General features: G+C 38.3%; 2 protein-coding genes and 1 long non-coding RNA gene across 3 annotated transcripts in view; 2 read left to right on the forward strand and 1 right to left on the reverse strand.

The window, feature by feature from the left end:
• Nucleotides 1–17,724, reverse strand: part of LOC134680375 (uncharacterized) — a 327,839-nt gene that overhangs the window by 272,833 nt on the left and 37,282 nt on the right. The gene's annotated exons all lie outside the window — the stretch shown is intronic.
• On the forward strand, nt 1,136–7,840 carry LOC134680373 (acyl-coenzyme A diphosphatase NUDT19-like). Its single transcript, XM_063539499.1, has 5 exons — nt 1,136–1,449; nt 3,925–4,069; nt 4,727–4,924; nt 7,116–7,323; nt 7,641–7,840. The coding sequence occupies exons 1-5, from the start codon at nt 1,151–1,153 to the stop codon at nt 7,838–7,840; spliced, it is 1,050 nt and encodes a 349-aa protein (XP_063395569.1). The 5' UTR covers nt 1,136–1,150.
• LOC134680346 (STE20/SPS1-related proline-alanine-rich protein kinase-like) lies at nt 7,874–17,644 on the forward strand. The gene is made up of 3 exons (XM_063539469.1): nt 7,874–8,861; nt 9,316–9,658; nt 10,414–17,644. Exons 1-3 carry the CDS (start codon nt 7,874–7,876, stop codon nt 10,547–10,549), a joined length of 1,467 nt encoding a protein of 488 aa, XP_063395539.1. The 3' UTR covers nt 10,550–17,644.

Here is a 17,724-nt window from a genome sequence, read left to right on the forward strand (position 1 = left end):
TACCAGTCAGTTTAGTGGCCGAGTTGATTCGGATTGCCAATAGTCTTGATTCGAATCAACTCATCTGTAGGTTGATTCGGATTATTCGAATCAGATAACTCGACTCGCCCATCGCTATGGTGAAGCGTTTCACTTCGCTGTTGAATACAAAAGGCGCAGATTCACGTTCACTCACGATAAAATAGATATTTACCTACATACATCGTATCGAGATACTGTGATACCGAAAGATAAGTACTAGGTACCTACCGCTGAATATTAGCTAAATGATTTTCGTGGAATATTATTTGTAATTATACAATCAATTTATCGATAGTGTGGTTGCAATACGTGCTGGTGATTCCCTGATATGATAAAGGCATTTTGCATCAATAATATTTTAACGCTTTCTAGTGTTTTGTTATAGTTAAGATCGCGACACGATGCACAGAATAAAAAAGTATTCCAAAACAAAACATAGGTAATTCCTGTTTCATGCCGGTTGTGAGCTGTTGAGACTGTTGTGTATCCTTATATTATACTACTCTTTGCAGTTGAGCCACTTCAGTTTGATTTTGGCGCCAGCTTATTTAAGCTACAAAGATAAACGGCCGTATTTATTGCTGAAAATTTTCTTAATATTGTTTGCATACTCTTCAATATTTTAACAATATGTTTACATAAAAGCGATTTTTTATTAAAAAAATAAAATGTAAATTATTTTGTTCACTTGGCTGTACCGTGAAATGCCTGTGCCTCTGTATTAATAAAAAAGCAATAATATCAGAGTGACGCTCTTTACGTCATTGTCTACTCAATACAGCCGAATTTGTGCTATTGTAATATAGCGCGTACTACGTTACAATAAAAACGAATTCGCCATACTATAATTCAATTTCTTTACGCGACCCAGTACGAGATTCTTACAAGTGGATAAAACAAATAAAAAGTTTCTGGAATTATAAAAATGTGAGTGAATGTCAATTGTATGCTATTTTTGTATTGGTCTCTACGCTATGCCATCTTAGAAACAAACTAATGATAAGAATTTTAGTTAGGCGACGTACTATTTGTGTAGGTAAGTACCGAACGCCAACTGCTACGTAACAGATAATGAGACCTTGTAGGCTGGTTATTTACCAAGTTTTCGGCGCAGTATCGGGTGCTCATTATGAATAATGTCATTAGAACCAGTTGGCGTGACGCTGCGACGTTAATAGTGCTCAGTAAGAAGAAGGTTGTGGTTCCGCGTGAGTGTGTAAACTACGACATACTGTTCCAGACACGTACGGCGAGCGCATCGTTCGCAAACAGCGTCGTGTTCCCCGGGGGTGTCACTGAGCCCTCGGACGCGAGTGACGAGTGGCTGAAGTTGTTTAGGAGTTTCGGCTTCGGCCAGAGGCACTTTGAGGCGTTCCACGGCCCCGGGGCTCCGGTCACACCGATACTACGTGATAACCCCGTCAAAAGGTAATGTAAACATTGCTTTAATGTAAATTGTAGGCCTTTACAGATGATAATGAAGTGTTAATGCAGCTCAAGGAGTGTTAAAACAGCTAATCCTTGCAAGGAACTACTTTTTATCTAGGTATATTTGGTTTTACAATTATCTGTGTGTATTCTGTGCCTAAGTAAATATTCCAAATCTCCTATTGGCTAAATCTCAATGCATCTGAGAGTATGATCAAACGTACCTGATCAAACAAATTACATACATATTTACAGCCTTTGTGAGTATAAGTATTTGCAAATGAGGTTAGTTTTGTGTGTTTTTTGTGCGCTTATGTAGTGGCAATTAGTTACCATGCTTTTTAAACTTTAAGATTTGGCCATCACCATAAGTACCATGCACCGGTGACCATAACATCACAACTTACATTGAGTATACTTGTAGTGAGTCCAATTAATTTAATGCCATAGCAAACATATTAATGTTTATTTGTAATATTTTAACCTTAAAAAATGTTGTGTGTAGACCTGACTTTTAATGTTGGTCATGTTTCTAGTCTCAATTTTGTACCAAATAAATTGGAAGTTACAGGTAACACACAGCAACCCGACTTTAATAATAAGGTGCAAGTTACCCCACTTCAGAGCGGGGTAATTTTGAAAATGGAATATATCTATAAAACCAAAAGTACTTATACAAACTTTAGCAACACTTATGCTAGTGCAATGCTTAGCAAAGAAACTTTAGCAACACTTATGCTAGTGCAATGCTTAGCAAGGCATCTTGCTTACTGTTGCTCCAATAGATAGTGCTTTGACAAAATTTTATACCAAATTGCCTAAAGTAATAGTAAGGTAAACATACTGGTGCTTGATGCGGTCCCAGATCTTGAAACTTAAGTCATTGTCAATAGAAGTGACAGCAAGGTGTCATCTACTGGGCATTAGCATGTCGAGCACTAGTATGTTTACCTTAATAGCCTTTATTTCATGCATTTTTGTTTTTTTATTACACTTTCATTTTCTTTTTTTAAGTAGCCTAAAGTACCAGTTACATTATCACAGCCTCAATGTCAATATCTGAAATACAATGTCAAAACAACCTTCATTTTTCAGTTAGCAAAAGGCAAACTTTCACAAGTTTCTTGACACAAAGACTGTCTCACATGTCTTATTGTATATTGGCATTGAGATCAAGAGGTTAAAGAGTAATATTATAAATAAAATAAATATAATAGCGCGACTGCATTTGTGTTAACACAACAAAACCGCATAAGTATTTAATACATTTGAAAAATATTAACCATAAGTCCTACAGCTATTATTTTTTTCTTCATAAAATAACGCATTTAAAGTCACTTAATAATTTACTCCATGTAACATCTTCAGTCTTCGAGTCAATGCTGAGGATTGTGATATCTGAGATATAATGTCCTTCTGTTGTAGTCCAGGTTCCTCTATGGGCTTCTGTTTCTCGCCAAGAGGTTGTGCACAAATCACGCGAGGTGTTTTCGGCTACTTTTTGACCCCCCCTCCCCCTTGGTGATATTGGTTGAGGTTTTTGGCCACCCCCCTACCGGGACACAACCTCACGTGTATTTTTTTGAAATTTTTTCATTCGACCTATTTTTAAGATAAATAGTATTATATATAGAAAATCTTGTTTATTTTTCTATTTTCGTCAAATAGACTCGCTAATTTGAAGTGCAGAGTGAAGATTTATGTTTAACGAAACCGAGAAAAAGTATCTACTCATGTGGTAGGTTTTTTTTTTCTTAGTTTCGTTCACTGTAGAAAAATACACGTGAGGTTTTCTTATACCCCCCTCCCCCAACGTGATCTATCGTGATTTTTTCGTGACACCCCGACCCCATGATCGAACCTCGCGTGATTTGTGCACAAGCCCCAAGCGCATGGCCTCATGCAGTTTCACATAATTGCAGGTGCAGTGACATATGATTTGTAATACATTGCAGTGATTGCGACCCTACTTAGCCAGCGATTATCTAAAATCGCATGCCATGTGTTGCATGGTCTATAGGAGCCTTCAACATAATAGCAAAAAGAATAGATAGTGTAGAGGGGTCCTGTCATAGTAAATGTTGTAGTCACAGTACATTTACCGCCATCTATCGACACACGACTATAATCTCAAAATAAACACATATAAATTTATGAAAAAAATGAATATATACGGATAAATGATTTTATAATTTTTATAACATTTTGACCCATGTTCATTCACTGATATCTATGTGTTAAAATTCTTAAATATGAAACAGTGTCGTCACGCCATCTAGCCGAGAATAGGCCAAAGGTGTGTGCGCCATCTATGCGAGAATGACTTTTTCTTGATTTCCGAGGCACGTTTTTTCCTTAGACTTTATTCATCTTATACGAAGTTACATATGTCTTTGATAATAGTAAGCATCATTAATAAGACATCAAATAATTATATCCTTAATTTTACTAAAATAAATATTATTATTGTTGTAGACACATTGCATTGCGGATAACTGCAATCCGGGAGACATTTGAAGAGCTAGGCCTTCTCCTGGCCAGTACTGAACATCAGAAAGACAGGAGCAGCCTATCAGCTAGTATCCTGCCAGGTCTGGATGTTAAGCATTGGCAGAGCAAGGTAGGATATGTAGCAATACGTATGTACTTAGTTTTACTGGCCATTTTCCGCAAATTGACAACCATTGTGACTATTTTTGTGAAAAATGAGGTAGCGGTAGCGCTACTCTAACCACCCCTTCTCCACAAAACCTAGCAAGGTTTTATTATTATTATTAAAGCTTTATTTCTTCCATAGTTTTAACAGTTTTATAAATATATTATTTGACATGAAACTATGATAGTTTTATATGGACCCCGTTTGGGTAAAAGCCTCCTCCAACCCATGCCATTTTTCAGGGTCTTTGGCTGACTCCATCCAGCTTGCACCTGCGACCTTATGAATATCTTCTGCCCAACGCCTTCGTGGCTTGCCTGGTTTCCTTTTTCCTTGTGCTATAGGCCCTGACCATGTTGTTGTTTTAAGTGTCCATCTTTTATCATTAAATGCTAGCAAGGTTACTAAATATAAAATTATATTTCGTACACAAGTTCTAGAAACTACCTATCAGTAATTTAGTATAAATCATTAGACACCATATAAATCATCAAAATAATGTTAAAAAACTGGTAAGCGATAGGATGCACTAAAAATTTGTGTTGTGTTTTTATAATAACAATAATTTCACCATTAAAACTATTTATAGTTTATTTCTATTTACATTGTAAACATTCCCAGATAAGCAAGAACCCTGAGGAGCTTCTAACCCTCTGTAAGACCCTCGGCTGCTACCCCGACATCTGGTCTCTACACTACTGGAGCAACTGGCTGACTCCTATTCACTTCCCGAAAAGGTTCGACACCGCCTTCTTCGTCACCACCTTAGACAATCGGCCTGAGGACCTGGAGTCAAGTAGTGAAGTGGTTCATGTGCAGGTATAAATTCATTTGTTATATATTACTTTGCAACACCCTTGGCTGCTACCTGACATCTGAGCCCTGCACTACCGGAGCAACTGGCTGACTCCTATTCACTTCCCGAAGAGGTTCGACACAGCCTTCTTTGTCACCACCTTAGACAATCGGCCTGAGGACCTGGAGTCAAGTAGTGAAGTGGTTCATGTGCAGGTATAAATTCATTTGTTATATATTACTCTGCAAGACCCTCGGCTGCTACCCCTACAACTGAGTTCTGCACTACCGGAGCAACTGGCTGACTCTGGTACACTTCCCAAAGAGATTCGACCCAGCCTTCTTTGTCACCAGTTAAGACCAGAGGCCTGAGAACTTGGAGTCAAGCAACGAGGTGGTTCATGTGCAGGTATAAATTGATATGTGTACTGAAATAGTTTCTTTTTAATCTATTTTTTTAAAGGATCGGGTGTCGTCACGTCTGAAATAGGTTATTTGTAATTTTAACTTCAATTAAGTAGCGGCTCACAAAATATACCTACGTTCCAAATTTCATTTAAATACACCTGTAGTTTTCATAGAAATTGGCTGTGGCATACGACTGACAGACGGATGGACAGTTGCTCCATCGACTGTCGTCTAGTGCTAGGGTTGCCAGATGGTCGGGATTTGGCGGGATTCTCCCGATTTTGAGCATGTGTTCCCGATTCCCGATAAAGTGAAAACTGTCCCGAAAAAGGAGCATTCCACGGGCTGTCCCGTACAAACGCATTGTATTTCCTGTGTTGCGACTTTTTTCTCGGCATTTAAAGCAGGCGATTATTTTTCTGTGCATATTTTTGACCATTTGTCATAGAAAAGGAAACTCTTACACCTTTAAATCTTCAGAAACTTCGCGTTTGTACGGGACAACGGTAGACAATTTCATGGAATGCTCCAAAACAGCTTCACGTTATAAAACAATAATTTCAAATTCCGAACTATCGTCGAGCGAGCGGGCGACCCGCGTCGAGCGATGAACGAGAGACTGTTCAAGATCTCAAAGAATTTATCAATTTATACTATTTCTATATGAAAACGTCTATGGGCAGAGCAGGTAACGTAGTGCCAATAATGTAAAATATCGTTGTTTTTACAATTACTTTTTCCCGACTTAAGTCCCAAAATCCCGAAAAATATACAGTTTTTCCCGATAATAGCGCCTTTCGATCTGGCAACCCTATCTAGTGCCCACAACACAAGCCTTATTGAGCTTACTGCGGGACTAGGTCGATCTGTGTACAATTGTCCTATAATATTTATTTATTTATTCATTATGCATGGCCACGACACGCACTTGGCCGGTTTTTATTATAACTATGATTCCTAAAGATTGTGTCCGCGAAAAGCTAGGCCACCAGTTATATGGACAAAACCCGTCCCACTTTTCATATTCACGTACCATCTCAGTCTATTTCGTCCTCAGTGGGCGGTTCACTCAACATCAACATTTGACTCACATAATTGATATCATTTGTGACGTTATTAGGTGAATTATAACGGGCTTCTTCCCAAAAGCAACAGAACTCACGTCATTCTGTGAAATCATTACGTCAGGAGGAGGTAGATCTGGCGGTACATATTTGGATGTCAACTCTTGAGTTTAATTCAGTTCACGTTTAGCGTTCTTTCTATGCAGTGTTCTCTCGTGCTCTTTAAACCCCTAGATATTAACTTACCTTCTTTTATATTAATTTTAAGATATTTTGAGGAGACACATTTGGCTATTTTCGGACCAGGCCTTTAACCCAGAGTATGGAGATTTGAGACCCGTGTCTTACCAAAGACTAGTAGGAAAGTCTCGTTGCACAAAAATAATTTTATATTTGGGTCAAAATTCTTTTCGTTGTCTTGTTTCTGACCACTCCGTCACGCTTCTGTTATTGTCTTTTATCCAATAAAAAATTAAAATTGAGTGCTATTGGATGTCTTTCTAACTGTAGATTATAATTCTCTAGATAAAAATTAGAAACTAAATTTCACCCCATACAAATAAGCTCCACTCCATCACAATAAAACGAAACGAATTTTTCACCTATTTACCAATTACTTTGCAGGGAAGCAAAATGTAAGAAATCTGAGGACTAAATCCAAAAAAAGTCTAGTCACTCTTGTAACTTAGACGGTCATTGGTCATAGATGAGTAGATGACTGATTGAAATTTTTATTTTTCCAGTGGGCGAGCCCTGACGACATCCTAGCAAAGTATCACAAGAGCGAGCTGGTGCTCTTCCCACCGCAGAGCTACGAGTTGAACCGCCTGCGTCACGCCCCGGACTGCGAGGAACTCATACGGTTCGCGGCGAAGCGGAGCTCTGGGGGGAATGCCCTGCTGTACCCCGTGATACTGAAGGCTAGGGATGGCGAGCTACATCTGTTGCCAGGTATAAATAAATATATAAATATATCCACCTAAGTCCAGAGTTCCTTTTATAAGGACAAAATAAATCTAATTTTGAATGAACTACTTTATAATGGAATAAAATTTTGAACACTTTGAAGTAAACAATTTTTTTTCTTCTAATACTAATTCATGAAAATGGTTCCAAAGCGTTTAATACTCTTTTTTTTCATTCTCTTTCAAACAATTGATAGAAATTAAGCCAAAATTAGTACATACATATTGATACAATATTCAAACTCTCTTCCTTCTTCTATCCTTCCTTCTTGAAAGCAGCTGTAATAATCTACATTTTTTTAGGTGACGAGCTCTATCCATCAAATGTAGACTACTTAAATGATGGTCAAATCATACAAAAAGACAAGACAGTGCGAGAAATAAGAGAAAGCTGTCAAACACTACACCGTTTCGAAGCAAGCACCGCTAAGCAGTTTGTCATTAAAAACTGCAAACTTGACAACCACATAGATATGGGCGATCGGATCATCCCTGTAGCATAACTTGTATTTTACGTGAACTCTTTAGTATTCAAAATGGCGAGCGCTTGGCCTAATAGCCAAGAAGACTATGAGTTGTTAGAAGTAATTGGTGTTGGTGCGACCGCTGTGGTTCATGCAGCTTTGTGTAAACCTAGGAACGAGAAATGTGCCATCAAGCGAATCAATCTCGACAAATGGAATACTTCCATGGATGAGCTTTTAAAAGAAATCCAAGCTATGTCCTCATGTAACCACGAGAATGTAGTAACGTATTACACGTCTTTTGTCGTCCGTGAGGAGCTTTGGTTAGTTCTACGGCTTTTAGAAGGCGGTTCGCTCCTCGATATAATAAAGCATAAAGTCCGCGCGACGAATTGCCGTCACGGAGTTTTCGATGAAGCTACAATAGCTACCGTTCTTAAAGAAGTTCTACGTGGCCTTGAATATTTCCATCAGAACGGACAGATCCACCGAGATATCAAAGCGGGGAATATACTCCTAGGTGACGACGGTGCGGTACAGATAGCTGACTTCGGAGTGTCAGCTTGGCTGGCAACCGGTCGGGATTTGTCACGACAGAAAGTCCGCCATACTTTCGTAGGCACCCCATGCTGGATGGCACCAGAAGTTATGGAGCAAAACCACGGCTACGACTTCAAAGCGGACATATGGTCGTTCGGAATAACTGCTATAGAAATGGCTACCGGCACAGCGCCGTACCACAAGTATCCTCCTATGAAAGTTTTAATGTTAACTCTTCAAAACGAGCCTCCAACTCTTGATACAGGAGCGGAAGAAAAAGACCAGTACAAAGCCTATGGGAAGACGTTTAGGAAAATGATATCCGAGTGTTTGCAAAAGGATCCGACGAAGCGGCCGTCGTCGACCGAGCTGTTGAAGCATGCGTTCTTCAAGAAGGCTAAGGACAGGAAGTATTTGGTGCAGACGCTGGTGTCGACGGGGCCCAGCATGGAGACGAGAGCACACAAGGCGTCGCGTCGGCAGCCCGGCGCTTCAGGGCGGCTGCATCGGATGGAGACAGGTACGTGTTGTCTTTTATTTTCTAGAATAACATTCAGTTTGGTGTATATCCTTCTACTTGAAGTGTGCCCTGTGCACTGCAATAATGGGCCAATTTTGGTATCCATATCATATCTCGAAGTAAATGACATATGCTAGGATAAATGAAACTATTCTCAACTGTTTCCATGATCATAGTTGCAAATGAAACTATTCCCACTTATTCTTGGGGACTGGTAGGATAAAATCAATCTGAGATCTGAAGAGGAAACCAAAATATGAGATTTGTAGCATAGAATGCTTCAACTGTTTTAAAAGAAAATCAGTCAGAATCGAGTTCGCTCTCACTGTGAAAACATACATACTTAACCATAACATTGTTAACTAACCACCTGTGAACCTTCTGCCCTTGCAATAAGCGCTACAAATGATCAGTCACTGTTCACTGACTGACCAATTCATTATACAATTTCTAGGCGAATGGGTATGGGAAAGCGACGACGAAAACGACGACGACGAAGACAACGCCGCCCGCGACCGCCCCATGAACACCCTCGCCCGCGCTGACTCCTCCGACGACGAGGACGAACCCACCACCGGCGCCGGAACCTTCACCATAGGCTCCCTAGGAACCAGCAGCGAAGAACCTCCGCTCATCAACCTGGTGCTCCGGATGAGGAATGATAGGAATGAGCTGAATGATATCCGGTTCGAGTTCGCTCCGGGGAAGGATTCTGCGGACGGTATTGCTACGGAGCTGGTTGGAGCGGGCTTGGTGGAGCAGAGAGATGCTGGCGCCGTAGCGGTGCACTTACAAAGGTGAGTTAGTAGACTTAGTAGCCATTAGTTCAATGATACCCATGAACATCGCCCAAGCTGACTCCTCTGAAGACGAGGACAAACCAACCACCAGTGCCGGAGACTTCATTATAGGCTCCCTAGGAAACAGTTCTGAAGAACTTCCAATCATCAGTCTGGTGCTCCAGATAAGAAATGAATTATGTCCGGTTCGAGTAAGCTCTAGATTTTTTCCGTCGTCTGCAACTTTACGGATGTACCCGTGACTATATTAGTCCATTTTGACAAGCTTTTGTTTAACTTGCAATGTATGTATGTTCCGGTCAGATCTTTCAGGTAAATTAAACCCACTTGTCATTATTCGATCGAGTTAAAACTTGTGTTAGGCTTGTTAGAATCGAAGGGTATTAGTTGCCCAATCAAAACCAAAATATTACTTTGCTAATCCGCGAAATAACGTGCTAGTCAATCAGTGCTAACCCGTTATACTTACTTTCGTATAACGGGTAATATTTTGGTTTTAATTAATATGGATTTCCGCAAAGTAACGCCTAATTCTATTAACTATGAGTCGCCCGTCGAAAGAGAACCACAGTAAACAATAAAAGCTTGTATTGTATAGTCTGTCCGCTTTGCTAAGATCAAGTACGCCATAGTCAATGTATGGCGTACTTGATCTTAGAAATCGGACAGGCTATATCAAAACTTAATTTTTTTGCCAAAAACCTTATCCTCGTTTATACATAGACAATAAACGTGGTTTGTTTAATTTGCAGGTTGGTGGACAACTGGCTGTCCCCGGGCGAGGCTGGCCCCATTCGAACCGCCACGTTCCGTCTGGACGCCGCGCCCATAGAGCCCCCCGACGAGAAGGGACTGATCGGGTACGCGCAGATTTCCATCGTCGACTAAACTAGCAGCCACACATCGGTGAATCGTATATCTTCGTGATAAAGATGAATTTACAATGACAAGAGCATGGTCGGCTTCAGACAGATTTCCATCGCCGAGGAGGAACTTATTAGCCTCTACAAACGTCGTCGATAATCGTTATAATTATTTAAAATGGCATGCCATTACAAGGTCTATCTTATGTCTTTGCAGTAAGCAGGGTTGGGCAGTATTTCAATTACATGTATTTGAAATACATTTTAGTATTTTGTATTTGTATTTCAAATATTGCACTCACATGTATCTTGTATTTCAAATACTTCAAGCTTCAAAATACATTTCTACAAAATACATTTTATTAAATTCCATAGGATCATAATCCTAAAAAGGAACGTTTTTTTTTTAAATATAATGTACGACTTGTACGAGGGCAAATAGGTACAATGCGCGAGTTATTTATTCTGCGCGGAACTTTTCGTCAACAGCCAGGGGATAGAGTCATTGCAGTAGTTTCCGTCCATGCTCTAGTTTTCGACCACTTGACAGATAGGCAAATAATATATTTCATTTTTAATTTACTATTTGCAGCAATGTAGGTTTATATTCAAATTTCGTCAAGTGGATGAAAACTAGAGCTGGACGAAAACAAGCGCAATGACCCTATACGTTTTTATAGGAAATGATATTCGTTAAAAAAACTAAATGATTAAACAAAAAAAATGAAAAGTATTTTGTATTTGAAATACATTATTTTAAACACTGTAATTTGTATTTCAAATACCAGTCTCCAAAGTAGTTTGTATTTGGTATTTCAAATTTCTTTTAAAAATGTATTTTGTAATTTGTATTTGTAATACGTGGAAGCCAGTATTTTGCCCAACCCTGGCAGTATGCTATCTATACGATTAATTCCCGGGTCGTTGACCGCACGCGCCGGTGAAACGACGGTTGGATTGACAACTCTTAGATTATTGTTTTTTTTTATCTAATGCAGGGGTCGGCAAACTTGTGAAGATGAGCCAACTGCAGTAAATTTTATGGGTGACGTAAAGCCGCTATTGTACCTCCTCCGCATGTGGCTCGCGGGCCGAGGTTTGCCGACCCCTGATTTAATGCATAGACATCGCTGCCGGCATTATACCTACGCAAGCGAACTCGCTTGGTGCTTGGTTTTTTTAAGCTTTAGAATTATTAGGGTTATGTTTGTGGCATAGACTATCGAGTGTTGTTGAGATATTATTTAATTTTTCAATTAATTCGACGCTTACTTAATGTGAACCATGTTTTTATTGCTATATGTATGGCTTTATTTTATGTTAGGTGTATATACCCATATCAAAATACAATAACGAGTATGGTTTTATGTTTTAGTTATTATTTAATTGAATTGTGAAATTTAGCCCTCAATAAATACTTATGTATTTTTCATTCCGCTCAGGAGCATTTTTTATATATAATAATATTAATAATGTCCTGATGTCGATATTTGCTAATATTTATTTGGACATAAATTACAATGCATCACATTATATAAATAATTAAAAATATATTTTACAATAATTAAAGTATAAAAACTCCATAACACTCTATAATCTAAAATAAAAACGTAAACCCCATATCATGTCTCGCTTTTTCGTGACGTCATGAGTAGGGTAAACTACCCATTAATTTGCACTGAAATGTAGCAGTCATTGGCACTTTTGTAGAAAAGTATGCTGCCTTAAGCCCCCATTCGCACGACAGCTTATTCAACGCGCGTTAAAAAAGCGCTTGAAGCTCTGTCCGCACTCTAAATCCGATTTAACGTCCAAGACTTAAAGTCGAAAATCCAACAACGCTTGATAAAAAGCGCCGCCGCTGTCGTGTGAATACATACATGGCTATCCATTTGTGTCATTCAAACGCTCGGAGTAATTAACAATGGAGCCGCAATTAACAGGCGTTTCCCTCTGTCGAAAATAGGCGGCCAATGGTCAACCACGTCAACCGTATGTATGGACTGACGTTTATCTGACATGACGTACCTATACATTTGATGTGCCCCTCCCCCGCAAAAAACGGCAGACTATTTTGTACCGAAAATTTTAGACATGGCGTCTCCGTTGTTAATTACTCCGAGTTCAAACGCTTTTTTAAAGCGCGTTGAAAAAGCTGCCGTGCGAATGGGGCCTAACATAAGGTTAGAGGTCCAACCTTGGGTAGGATGCCAACGATAGGATACCTATTTTCGACGCCCGGCGCGTCAAGTCTGTATCTATAACTATAACTAATTAAGTTACATATTGTTTATACGCTCCGAATACACATTTTATTGGTGAATAAAGGATTTATGATAGTTCTATTGTTTTCAGCTCAAAGTATGAATTTCTGAAACGAATTTTTGGGTTATATGCTGTGCTAAACGAAAACCGGTTAACGAAAGTATAACCAATCTTAAAATTAATCCCCACTATAAATGTAGTGCATAATTGTTTTCCATCGTATTTTCACGGAAACGTACGAACATGTCTTGCCATTTCAGTCAGTCTCAGTACAAAAAGTACTGAGGTTGACTGAAGTAGCATGACAAATACGGACGTTTCCGAGAAAATACGATGGAAAACAATTAAGCACCTACATCTGTACTAATATTTTTAGGCACACATATAAATGTGTCTATTAGGGAAAATAAGGATTTGCGATCCGGATCCAACTAGTATGAAAACCGGATTCGATGGATCATCCGTACAATTTGGATCCGTGTAGCATCCTATACGACCCGGCCTATACGAAGCGGCCCGCAAACCTCTCACTCGCGGCCCGCGAGCCCCCCTGGCTATTTTGTATGTAATATTGTCAAACATCAATGTCTGATAAAGTCGCACATTAACAAAAGTGCGGCCCGCGTCAACTTACTTAACTACTATGTGGCCCTTGGCTGCTAAAAGGTTGCCGACCGCTGGGGGCTTTAATTTTAAGAGTGGATTTACTCTAGAACCCATTTAAAGGATTGTTTCATATCGCCGTTAGTTCCTACGATTAGCCATAGTGACTTAGATGAAGTAGGTTTTTTTAATGCGCCATTTCCAATGCGCTTTTATTGCACATTTATCTAAAACTAAAGCAAGACCAACTGAACAAATTGTTAAAATAATTATAAAAGAGATAACTAAACAATAGGGTAATTCGCCAGCAACTGGCCACCGGCCAATAACTGGCCACCCTAAACTAAAAATGAATTATATTCACCTATAAACTGAATTATTTTTAGTATAAGGTTTCAATAACTGGCCAGCCTTCAATAACTAGCCACCTTATACTAAAATGAATTCAGTTTATAGGTGAATACAATTCATTTTTAGTTTAGGGTGGCCAGTTACTAACAGGTGACCAGTTACTGACGAATTACCCTACATTGAAAAAAATATGTAGACACTTGCAGATACAGGCGACTCGTCTGGCCTAGTGGGTAGTAAACCCTGCCTGTGAAGCCGATGGTTCTGTGATGAACACATATTTGTTCCTGAGTCATGGGTGTTTTCTATATAAGTATTATACGTATGTATTTATTTGTATAACTATGTATATCGTCGCCTAGGACTTTTAGTACAAGTATTGCTTAGTTTGGAGCTAGTTTGATCTGTGTAAGATGTCCACTAATTATTTATTGAGTATTTATATATTTTATGCGTAAACACTTCTTGTTTTCTTGGTTTTGCTTTAGGGTCACCTACTTTTCTCTATTTACTATGATTTCATTTGGGAATGGCCCATATTTTAAGCGCATTTTCGTAGCTTTGTAAATAAAATGAATATGTCCCCGACAATAATCTTTCTGGAAGCATTTCGTTACTAATGAAATTATATGAGATGAACTTGTTAAAAAAAAAGTATTAATCGATTGTCAAATATATTAAGAACGGGTCACTCACGTATTTTAAGTCGAAAAACGCTCGACATGTTTCACTCCGTACCGAGGAGTCACCCAGACCCCCCATCCCGAGGAGTCCGGAGGAGGAGGCGCCGGTCCGTCACCGTAAACGCAAGCTCCTGATGACACTCCTCGGTACGGAGTGAAACATGTCGAGCGTTTTTCGACTTAAAATACGTGAGTGACCCGTTCTTAATATATTTAATATGCTGAGTCTCACGGAAGTTTTGTTATTAGAATTACTCGATTGTCACTCCCATAGAGTATCATTAAATACTCTTCCTCCTTATTTTTTTTGAGTTAACACTACTGAAATAACTATTATAATTTAATTTATTGCTAGGATGTAGGGTAATTCGTCAATTAGTAGCCACCGGGTTATAACTGGCCACCTTAAACTAAAAATGAATTATATTCACCTTTAAACAGAATTCATTTTAGTAAGTATAAGGTTTCAATAGCTATAGCCACCTTATAGGTACTAAAATGAATTCCGTTTTTAGGTGAATAGAATTCATTTTTAGTATAAGGTGGGGTGGCCAGTTATTAAACAGGGGCCACTAATTGACGAATTACCCCATTACACTGAGAATGTATCGTAATTTAAATTTAAATTGCAAAAGGTTTTTTTTTATTGTAAAATACGTTTATTTCATATAATTTCATTTTTTCTCGCTTATATTAAAATACTGCCTTAGCAACGCCTTCACAAGTCCGTGTAAGATTATTAGATTACAAATAAAGACATAAAAATATAGATATGTATGGTGCAAGAGAGATTGACTAAATGCAAAAAGTCATTTTTTTATGTGATAATTTTTGTTGGAAGTCTCATTCTGAAAATCTTGTAATGAACTATTTAACGAATAATTTGCATTGCTGGAATGCATTTTTTTATTAAATTATAATGTTGTATTACTATCTCTTTCTATAACATCACTTTCTTTCTTCGGCCTTTACTTTAGTAGAAAAAGTACTAAGTCAACAATATATGGAAAAGTTGACAATAATAAATAATTGTAAAACTAAAGAATAAAGATGCATATATTTTTGTCATGCTTTCTTTTTCGAATCTATTGATTAATCGGTCAATGTGGGAAAGACCGGCATGTAAATTTTTTAGTTGGGAGAACCGTCATAGGTCTGTATCTTTAGGTATTTAAATAAAAGTAAACAAACAATGCGTAAATTTTCGGGTAGTTATAACATTTATTGGTTAACCAGCCAAATACAAAACCGTCTGGATCAGTCACTGAACGACTTTACTTTTACCTACATTATTTGATCATGTAATGTTTTCATCTAGCGTCAACTGGCTTAAGGAGCCGTTGAGGATAGATTTTATTTAAGAGCATTTCTCAAATAGGTTGCCAAATGTGTAAGGAAATCTGGTAACAAAAAAGGAATGTTTCATACAAACTTTCTGGGACATTTTGGGAAATATGGTGGAAGCTGTTCAGCTTGATGTACTTTACCAGAATACCAATTTTTATTGAAATCTAAGAGGCAATCGAAATGTACAACCTTTTTGAGAAATGCTCTTAAATACCTAAAAATACAGAGCTTATTAGTAATAGGGAAAAATCTCTCGTATTTGTATACGTACGTAGCTCAGACACAGTCAGAAAGGAAGAGCTTCGCTCCTTCTGTTCTAGCGACCTGTATGCGGAGTAGGTATACCTGTACAAACTTAACGGCAAGGCCACGACATTGCGCGACTGCCTTCAGCTAAGGCGACAACGATAGGTTGGAGTGAGACACAGCGATGGGATCTTCCGTTCCCACCTATGGTTTTCGCCTTAGCCGAAACCGAAAAAGCATGTAGACGGTCTTTCCCGCATTTACCTTACGAGTGGAAAAGGACGGCAATAGTGAATTACGAGACGTTGTGACTGTTTTCATATCATTTAGTCATACATTTTGTATTACGAAGGCTCTTCATAAAACTTGTGCAAGTGCCATAATAGACTGGACACTGTCAGTAATAATATTAATTGTGTACCTACAGACACAAAGCTGCATACCCACATAAGATGAATTCCTTTTTAAAAGTGGGTAGGCAGTTTTGCAGCTCGATGTGCCTAGTTAATACTAGAAATTACTAATATGATTTTATTACTTACCCTATTAAAAATTATCTGAAATATCGGTTCAATAACCAGTGCAGTGGTTTCATTGATAAATGACTGTATTATGCAATTAAAAAAAACGATTACATCATCTTGACCCACACAAAAGGGATCAAAATTGGCATTAGCACTTACTTTTTTTGCTCCCCTATAAACCTAAAGGGTTCTAAATATTATTACTGATGGTGCTGCCATCTATTGAAATCATAATGAGACATGTAAGAATTGTATATCAAATACGCTAGGGGTGGTAGATCTAGTATTATATTAGTAACGATATAGATGTTTCCTATTATATGTACTATGACATGCACATTGGAGTTGGCGGGAGAAAGAATGCTTTTTGTAAGCATTTTTTGTTTTAGTTTCTCAAAGGGAATTAGAACTATTGGCAATGAACTGTCAATGAGTCACATTAAAACCCCTTATTCATAAACGCGCACATTTGTCCTTATCTGTCATTTTGACTTATGTATTTGTAAGAAAGGGATAAAACAATTTAACTAAATCAGGCCCATTTTATGGATAAGGGGGTAAGTGTTTACAGACGGCCGCACTGGACCGCGACCTTGGTGCGGTCCGGCGCACGTTCGATAGTGGGTGGTCCGCCATACGTCTGTTAAGGACGCAGCTATAAGCGAGAGCGAAAAAGAGATATTTTGGGCGTGTGTACAACTTCTGTCCTTGTAAAATTAGTTTCTTTCGTCTTGGTTTTTTGCTATTGGGGCTAAAATCGATATTTATATTTCAACTAAATCAACCATTACAAAATGGTAGTCCGGGAACTAATATTAGTTATATATATGCATTTTGAGGAATTATTTATATTACAATCAATAATTATTCAGAGCCCAAAGAATATTGAAATGGTGGTCGATCGGTAAAAACATTTAAAAAATAACTTATATGCCTACGTTATAAGGTTATTTTTACGTTAAAAGCAAAAAACTTATTTAAGTAGTTTGCTAAAGCGTTCTCTCTCCCGCTCACACGTGGTTCTTTCGAGCCGCGGTTTACATTGTTATTTGTTTGTTGCTTATTTTGAGGTATTTTTAATAATAAAACGCATAAACTTTTCGGCAGGATATTTTATTCAAAACCTCTAAGATTTTCCAAAACCTTACCGTAACTACCTAGTCTTAGTTCAACTACTAATA

The sequence above is a fragment of the Cydia fagiglandana genome, chromosome 3, assembly GCF_963556715.1.
Source record: "Cydia fagiglandana chromosome 3, ilCydFagi1.1, whole genome shotgun sequence".
Taxonomy (NCBI): Eukaryota; Metazoa; Arthropoda; class Insecta; order Lepidoptera; family Tortricidae; genus Cydia; species Cydia fagiglandana.